Source organism: Neovison vison, chromosome 13 (genome assembly GCF_020171115.1).
Source record: "Neovison vison isolate M4711 chromosome 13, ASM_NN_V1, whole genome shotgun sequence".
In the NCBI taxonomy this organism is placed as follows: Eukaryota; Metazoa; Chordata; class Mammalia; order Carnivora; family Mustelidae; genus Neogale; species Neogale vison.
In genome coordinates, this window is record NC_058103.1 from 1,694,000 (window position 1) to 1,702,890 (window position 8,891).

At 67.9% G+C, this 8,891-nt stretch overlaps 1 protein-coding gene across 1 annotated transcript; it reads right to left on the reverse strand.

Moving 5' to 3' along the window:
* Positions 1-4,284: 4,284 nt before the first annotated feature.
* On the reverse strand, positions 4,285-7,738 carry ZBTB42 (zinc finger and BTB domain containing 42). Its single transcript, XM_044231636.1, has one exon. It carries the CDS (start codon positions 7,736-7,738, stop codon positions 6,470-6,472), a length of 1,269 nt encoding a protein of 422 aa, XP_044087571.1. The 3' UTR covers positions 4,285-6,469.
* Between the last annotated feature and the right edge of the window lie 1,153 nt (positions 7,739-8,891).

An 8,891-nucleotide genomic window follows, 5' to 3' on the forward strand; every position in this document is an offset into this window, starting at 1 on the left:
TCGCTCCCACGGACCGTGAGGAAGGTCCCTGTGGGGACACATGTCTCCCCTCCCCTGGATGAGCCCTCTGGGAGAATGGGCAGGTCCCGTGACCAGTGTCCTCCGCTTCACAGGGAACTGGCGTCCCTTTTCCAGTGCAGGCGTGTACACTCTCGAAGTTCCTGAGGCTGCAGATCCAAGGTCCCGGCGTCAGCAGAGCTGGGTGCTCCAGGGGCCTCTCTCCTGGGCATGTAGACGCCGTCCTCTCCCCGTGCCTGGGTCCGGATCGCCTGCCCCTATAAGAACGCCAGTCCCAGGGGACGAGGGTCCCCCTAGGAACCGTCCCGAGTTCCTGCCCCGTGCAGGTCCCGCAGCCTGGTGCTGTCAGGCTTCCCGTTCGGACACGTGCGTGTCCCACGACCTCACTGTGGGGGCCACAGTGACTAGGGGTGCTGAGTGCTGGTCCGCATGCCCCCTAAGTGTCTTGGGATGCGTCCACCAAACCTGCCGTCACCGCAGGCATCTCCCGGTGGAGACACCGTGTGCCTCTCGGCGCCCCGTGCACCTGCCACCCACCCGCGCTCCCGCGCCTTCACCTCATCTTTTCAAACACGGGTGGTTCTCGGTGGTGAGGTCTTGGCCCACCCACGCGGGGCTGGTGTCCCCAGGCCCCCGGGCGCTGGCCTCGCTCTCCTCCTGGGTGTCGTCAGAATGGGCTCCAGCGGACCTCCCAAGCCCCTCCTTTTCTGCGGGCTGCGCAGGGAGGGGAGGGGCCGCATCTATCCAAGTGCGGGTTCCCGAGGGCTCAGGAGGAAACAGCCAAAGACTCAAGGCCTGGACAGGGGAGCCGAGTGGAGGGGAGAGGGGCCGGCAGCTTCAGACACGCGGGCCCAGACTCACGATGGAGAAGCTGCTTGGTCAGGGGAGACGGAGCTTGTGCTGCGGGGGGTGGGGGCACTGGACTTGAGGTTCCCGAGGGGGTGTAGCTGTTGTGGGACCCAGGCCTGGGGGGGTGGTGCAGAGGTGGGGGAGAGGCCATGGAGCCCGGGGGGGGCCACTGGATGCGTTTGCCCACAAACTGTTGGGTGTCCAGGGCCTTGGCCTCAGACCCTGGACAGGGAGGCAGAGGGGAGCTGGAGCGTCTGTGAGCAAAGGGACCTCAGGGCGCAGAGCCCAGCGGAGAGAGGATGGTTTACACGTAGGGGGGTGCGAGCCTCGAGACCCGTGAGACTTCGGGAGAGGCGGGGGGCAGAGATGTCCCTTCCCGGCCCCGCTTGGGGGGGCAGATGGGCGTGGCATCCTGCAGGGGAAGCAGAGCTGGAAGGGACAGCCCGGTGGGGCAGCGAGACCAAGGGTTCGTGCCCTGGGACGCCGGCAGCAAGGGGGTGAGACTCAGGTGCGGGCCGCTGAGAAGCGAGTGGGCAGGATGGGCTCAGGCCCGTCAAGGCCAGGCCTCCCTGCGCCGTGGCTCTGGACACAGGACGGCAGCAGGTGGTGGTGCCCAGCGGCGCGTTGGAGGGTGAGACCGAATCCTCAGCAAACCTTACCGACGAGAACCCCGCGGGGGCCGGCTCCGATCCGGGCCTGGGTGTGCTTCTGAGGCACTGCGTGCTGGAGGGGCTAGAGTGGGTTTCTCCAGAGTCGGCCTTGCACGGTCACTGAACTGGGATGTACGGTCTTTACAGAGGCGAGGCGGTCGGGTTAAAACGAGGTTCCTAGGGGGACCCTCGTCCCCTGGGACTGGCGTTCTTATAGGGGCAGGCAATCCGGACCCAGGCACGGGGAGAGGACGGCGTCTACATGCCCAGGAGAGAGGCCCCTGGAGCACCCAGCTCTGCTGACTCCGGGACCTTGGATCTGCAGCCTCAGGAACTTCGAGAGTGTACATGCCTGTGGTGCGGAGCTGCCCAGGGCGCGGTGCCGCGTCCCACAGCCGACGACAGGCGCTGTGTCTGCAGCACAGGGCAGGGAATGGGTTTTTCTGTTTACAGACTTCCGTTCAAATTGCTGAAAGCAATGCCATTTGGCTCCAATCAGGGAGGTGGGTCTATGCACCCCTGGATTTCCGGCGATGCCCCAGGTCCGCTGACGTCTCCGCAGGCCCAGGCTGAAGCTGGGGGGGTGCGTGCCTGCCGCGCCGGGCCCCTGGCCAGCCGTCCCCATACTCCTCCCAAAGCCCCTTGTGCCCATGGGAACCCCTGCGGGGGGCTCGGCCAGGGAGGCTGAGGGCTGGGGGCAGGTGATTCCGTAAGGAGGCAGGCCCAGATCCCAACAGTGCTGGTCCCCAAACCGCAAACCGCTGGTGCCTGCAGCCCAGCACAGCCACAAGCCCAGCACGCCCAGGACGAGCGCGGCCTGCTCCGCAGGGCACTGTGGCCGAAGCCCTTGGCCACGGGGGCTCTTCTGAGCTCGGGATGGCCCCAGGGGAGGCAGCTGTGGTACACCGGCCGTGGTCCGCAGCAGCAGGGGCGGCCAGCTCCTGGTGGCTGCTGCCTGTGTGTCCCCTGGGCATGCCCCCAGTCGCCCCTCCGCAGGCATGTGCCGACGTTCCCATCCTTCAGATGAGAAGACTGAGGCAGAACGGAAGCACCCTGGGGACCCAGACGAGGAGAAGGTGGCCCTCCCCAAAGGCCTCCGCTCTGCGGTAAGCAGCAGAGGGCTGCTTTCCACGCTGCTGTTGGGGAGGTCGGGTGAGCGTGGTGAGACCCAGACCCACTTTCCCTTCAGTAGGGACAAAGGAGGTGCGGAGGAGCTGGGAAATATCCAAGAAGCAGGGGAGCCCCCAGGGAAGGAACGCCCCTTCCCCACCACTGGGCAGCGTGCACACGGCCGAGTCTTCCGTCCTCCACTTGGAAGTTGGCCCAGATTTTAGGGGTCGGTTTCTGTGGGACTCTACTGGGAAGAAGTGCTGGTGGAGGAGAGGGATAGGAGGGAGGAGGAGGCTCCAGGCCCTGCCACGTGCCTCAGTTTACCATGTAGTCGACAGGTCAGGCTGGATGGCTCCAGCCCCAGAGGCGTGGGTGGCAGAGCCCACAGTGAGCTGCATGTGGGTCGGGCCTTGCAGCCCTGTCCCAGGTCAGCCCCTCCCCCTACGGACGCCTCTCCACCGCCGGCCCCCCCACTGCCTGGTTGGCATGGCAACAGCCTCCTGGCTGGTTCTGAGAAGGCCGGCTGAGTCACCAGCCCAACTGAGAATGTGACAGGGTCTCCCTGCAGGACAGTGGCCCTGGTCCAGAAGGCAGGCTCATCGGGAGCCAGGCTTCATGGGGGAGGGAATGTGCTGGGCACCATTTCTGAGAAGCAATGGCCTGCATTTGGGGTCAGGACTGGTAAGGCCTCAAAGTATAGCCCAAAGCCCAGCAGCCCTTTTCAGGGCCAGCTCAGCTCGGCACTGCCCTTGGGGACCCCTGGCAAGGACGGTGTCCCCTGCCCTTGGGTCTGCTTTGGCTCTACCTGGAGGACACTTTGGCCAGGACCAGGCTTGGGACACACATGTGAGGCTGTCTGCTCGTCTGCCCCGGGCCTGGAGAAAACAGGGACAGCTCCGAGAGCTCCGGGTCCACGTCCCCATGCGAGGGCTGAGTAGGGGCTGGGACACCTACCCACGGCCACCTGCCAGCTCTGGTTCAGGACTCTAGAACCCTCACGGGGGCAGAGCCGCCCAGCCACTGCCCAGCTCCACCCCACTTGGTCTCCCTAGAGTTGCAGGAGGGCCCCACGGGGTGAAGGCGAGGCCAGGAGGGACACACACCCCCAAGTTTTGCCCACATCTCCCCAGATTGGGCCTCTGGGGGTCTAGGCCCACCTGAAAGGAGGTGGGGTACATAGGAGTTGTGGTGGGAGAGGAAAAGGCAAAGGGTATGTGGGGGACCAGTGTGGGCACCCAGGCATTGCACCTGCCTCCAGAAGGCAGGTGGACACAGGGCCCAAGACCAGTGGACCAGGAGGCCTCAGATCCAAGCTTAAAGGCCTGTGGCTGCTCAGCAGGTGCCCTCATTGCCCCCTGTACAAGAAACCAGTCCCCTCACCAGGTCCCAGCCTGCGTCCTGCCCCCCACCCCCATGGCAGGGAGAGCAGCCTGAGGAAAGAGGGTGTGCCCCCTATCCATGGCCCTGTACTAGCCCACACCCCCCCCCTACAGGGTACCCTCTGAGACAGGGTCCCCAGAGTGGCCACTCCCCGCCTAGGACCCTCCCCTGCCCCTGGGCTTCTTCTGCCCCCACCCGCCCAAACCAGCGGTGCCCCCACTTCCCGCACACACTTGGAGATGCCCGCGCTCCTGTCCCTGGAATAATCCCGGCCATCTCCACGGGGTGCAGACTTTATTAGCAGGGTCAGCATGAAGACGATGATGACACACAGGACAGCTCCGGTGTCCAGGCTGTCGTGGCAGGCGGGTGCGCGCAAGCCCACCGTCCCACGCAAACCCGTGTCCTCTGGGTCCCAGGGGTCATCCACCCTGGAGCAGAGCAGCATGAGACCGCGGGGAGGGGGCGGGACAGGACCAGGAGGACCCCACACAGCAGGCCCCCCTCGGACGGCATCCGTGCGCCTCTGCCACACATCCGCACGTTTGTGCGTCAGACATACAGGGTACCTTGGACCGGTGTTGGTTGTCACATTAAAAACTAACCACTTCTCTTTACATTAACTTCACAGTAACTGTTTGCCGAAGACAATGAATCCAGTGTTGGTAAGTCAGGAGGAAAGTCCGCTTCTTCCCCCACGGAACCTCTGGGGAAAACCAGGGCGGCCACCTCTCCCTGCCGTGTGGCGGGGCTGTGGGCATGGCTCACCTCGCCATTTGCTGGAGACACACACACACACACACACACACACACACACACACACGGAAACCTGCTCATGGAGGACATGACACGGAGTGTGAGGTAGCCCTTTTGGAGGAGCCCACCGTCAGGACGATCTCAAGCAGGGGCCCCTTCCTCAGTGCGCTCTGGTCTGCGGCTGGGCCAGGGCCTCGGAGCCCTGCGCACCAGGAAAGGCCCTGCAGCACGTGGCAGGCCGTCCACCTGCTGGGAGAGCCGAGGGAGCGCGGGGAGACCGTCCCTTCCGCCCACCTGCCATGAAGGCCATCGGTCATCTCACTCCAGACCAGGCAGACAAATAAATATGACATCAAGTGGTAGCCAGGATATGAGAAAATCACTTAAGCTTGGCTGGACTCTGTCCTCAGTGCCTCCAGTCCGCGGACCCGAGGAGTCCAGGAGGCTCTTGGAAGTGGGGACAAGGCCCCGTCTCCCCCTTTGTCATAATCACACTCGGGCAGCAAGACTGGCTGGGTGACCCCCCCCCCCCAGCTACGGGTCTAGGAGCTGTGGATGACAGTGGGGGGCCGTGACCCCAGCCCAGCAGGTGCTTGTCCCCTCCCTGTTCGATGGCAGCTTGCACCCAGGCCCTGCTGGAGGGAAGGGAGAGCCTGCAAACATGGCCCTGCACTGGCCCCCAGCTCGGTGCTCTGGAAATGATGGGCTGCTCTGGGGAGACCTCAAGCGGGCAAGCCAAGTACCTCAGGGTGAGGCCCACTGGAGCCCTGTGGCAGCCTGCGACACTCAAGGCCCCTCCTGGCCCCACCCAAGGGATGCTCTGAGGCACCCCGCACCCCGAGCTCAGGCAGGGAAGCAGCACGGCCCACCGCCCGTGGGCAGACATCTGGCAACCTCAGGGAAGCTCTCTCTCCGTCTAAAGAGAATTGTTCCCAAACTGCGACTTCCTCTCTCCCAGCTACCTGCAGTGTGGTCAGGGTCACTGGCTCCGGGGACCCACCTCCTGCCCCAGCACCGGGAATGCAGGAGCCCCTTGGCATCTGGCTGGCTCTGCAGCCCAGCCACACCAGCTGTGCCTCGATGTCCCCGGCTGTCCTCGTCCCCCTGTGCCCGGGGCCTCCCAGGAAGGCTCCTGCTGCCATCCACCAGAAAGGGCCTGGTCCATCCAAGTGCCCTTTTCCGGACATGCTGGCGACTTCCGTGATGTGCGAGTTCTCTACCATGCCTGGTGTCGGGCTCCAGAGGGTATGCCCCAGCGAGTTAGCGAGGTGGTCAGGAGAGCCCCCCTCGGAGGCAGAAGTGCGTTCTCCTTCCTGGTTCAAGGATGGTGGCTGGGCTGGAGTTCAGGGCCCTAGGGACAACCCCCCACCCCCACCCCCCACCTCCCCAGACCCCATGGAGCTGACTCAGGGGATGGAGAGGAAGACAGTGATCAAGGTCAGGGCACAGCTGGGGGACGGAGTCCATTGGAGGCTGGGGGGAGGGAGCAAGGTGGGGAAGAGGGCGGACCCAGCCATGCCGAGTGCCCCCAAGTCTGGCACTGCGGTCCAGGGGCAGTGGGGGCCCTTCCGCTGGGAGCTGCAGCACGGGGGCTCCCTGCCACCTGGAGCTCCCATCCCTCGCCTTCCGTCCCTGCAGCCACCTGGGCAGCCCCTCCCTGCCCTCCCAAGGACAGGTCACGCCACACCACGCCCCACGAGGACAGGTCACACCAGCAGGGACTTGACCAAGCCACAGTGGAATTTCCGGACGTGGCGGTAGAGGTCACCGGACTGCGTGAAGCGGCGCCCGCACCAGCGGCAGGCGTGCGGCTTCTCGCGCGTGTGCACCACGGCGTGGCGGCTCAGGTTGTGCGAGTACTGGAAGCTCTTGCCGCACTGCGTGCACGTGTAGGGCTTCTCGCCCGAGTGCGTGCGCTCGTGCCTCTTCAGCGTGTAGGTGCAGGAGAAGGTCTTCCCGCAGAGCGGGCAGGTGGGCAGCGCGCCGTCAGGCGACAGCCGGGCCCGGGCCCCTTCCCGCTCGCGGAAGTGGGCGCTCAGGTGCAGCTGCAGGCCGCGGCCGCCGGGGAACAGCTTGGTGCACAGCGGGCAGACGCGGAGGGGCCCGCCGGGACCCAGCTCGCCCCCACTGGTCCCCTGCTCTGCATCCAGCTCCAGCTGCGCGCCGCCCGCACCAGCGGCCGGCAGCGGCTCCAAGCCCACAGCCCGGCGCTCAGCTGCAGGAGCGCAGGGGGGCTGCAGGGGGCGGTGAGGGCCGCGAGGGCCGCCGTCGTCCTCGGGTTCCGACAGCGAGTCCCGCGAGTCCTTCACCGGCGGCGGGAGGCCAGGCTGCCTCAGGCGGCAGGCGGCTGTCTGGAGGACGCAGGGTGGGTGGACTGGCTCCCGCCTGGGGCTCCGCTTCAGTGACAGGTCCAGGGCCCGGTCCGAGTCTCCAGGGCCCTGCCAGGGAGGGGGGCCCGGGGCTCGCGGAGGGAGGGCGTGGACCCCAGTCCGGGGCGGCTGGGCCTTTGGGGCCGCGGGGCAGAACACCGAGGACCGGGCGGGCTGGGGGTGCGGGGGCTGGTCCGGCGGCTCGGCCCGGGCGGCGGGGGTCCCCCGGTGCAGCGCGCGGCCCCGGTCCCTGAGCCTGCCCTTGCAGACCTTGACGACGTCGTACATGTGCAGGTAACTGGCGGCGGCCAGGACGTCCTCCACCGGCAGGCTGCGCAGGTCCAGGCGGCCCTCGTACATGAAGTCCAGCAGGCGGCCGAAGGCGGGCGCCGTGACCACGTCGCCGTTGAGCCGCACCGCGTCGCGGCTGCCCGCCGGCCGGTCCCTGTAGAAGAGATGGAAGTAGACGCTGCACGCGGCCAGCACGGCGCGGTGGGCCGGGAAGCGCGCGGCGCCCACCAGCACGGTGCAGTCGCACAGGAAGCCCTGGTCGCGTTGCTGCCGCAGGCGCCCCAGCAGCCGCGCGCCGTGCTCCGGGAACTCCATGCGCCGCGGGCCCCGGCGGGCGCGGACCGGGCGCCCCCGCCCCCGCCGCCGCCGCCGGCACCTGCCCCGGCGCAGGAGAAACTCGACCGAAAGTAAACTGAAGCCGCGGGCCGGGGGCGGGTCCCGGGGCGCGAACCTGCGCGCGCCCCCGCCGGGCCGCCCCTGAACTTCACTCCGGGGTGCCGCCCGCCGCGTCCCCCGACGCCCGCGTCGCCGCCCGACGCCCGGCCGCCGCCGCCGCCGCCGCCGCCGCGGGCCCCATTTATGGCAGCGCGGCCGCGGGGAGCGGGAGCCGGAGCGGGCCGGCGGGCGGGGCGGGAGGAGCCGGCGCCCGCCCCCCGCGCTCACCTCCGCCGCCCGCCCGGCTCTCCGGCCGCCGCCCGCGCCGCGCGCCCTCCCCGGTGCGGCCCCGGTGCGGCCCCGGTGCGCGGGGCTCCGGGCGGCGCGCCCCGGCGGGGAGGGCGCGGGACGGCAGGGCGCCGGGCGGGGCGCGCTCCAACTTGGCTGGCCAGACCGCGCCCGCCGCTCGCCCCGCCCCGGAGAGAGCGAAACTCGGGGCGGGGGCTGGAGGGGGCGGGCCGAGGCGACTTCCCGGAGCGGCGGAACCGCTGAGGTCACCCTCGCCGCCCCTTCCCGGCCCGCCCCGCCTCGCCCCGCCTCGCCCCGCCTCGCCCCGCCGGGGCCCGGCGAGCCGCCAGCTGGGACACCGGGGTGGGAGGGGGTGAGGGGCGCGGCGGGGGAGGGGGCTCTCTCGCGATATTTGCCGCCTCGGCCTGGGTGTCTACCGCCCCCCACGGGGTCCCAACTGCGCGCTCTGCTATAGCACCCCTTCCGAGGACCCGCTCCTCTGCGGACCCGCGCTGGGGCTGTCACCCGAGGGCGCACTTTGGGGGGCGCTGGCTGTGGGAGGAAGGAGGGGACCCATGGAGTAAATTTTGAAAAGATGACACCTCCCCTTCTTGGTTGAAAGCCTCTTTCTGAATTGGAATTAATTTGGCTGGTACTTTCCTCCAAACACCTGGGCGGGATCTCCACGGCAGAGTCCAGAAAAGGGGACCCCCACCCGGTCAGCAGGGCCTAGCTCCCCCTGTGGGGGCGGGGCCGGGTGCCCTGAGCTCTGTGTCCCGGAGCCCCAGGGACCGGGCACATTTCT

Coding starts and splice junctions, on each gene's coding strand:
- ZBTB42 (XM_044231636.1), bottom strand. CDS start 7,738: ATGGAGTTCCCGGAGCACGGCGCGCGGCTGCTGGGGCGCCTGCGGCAG.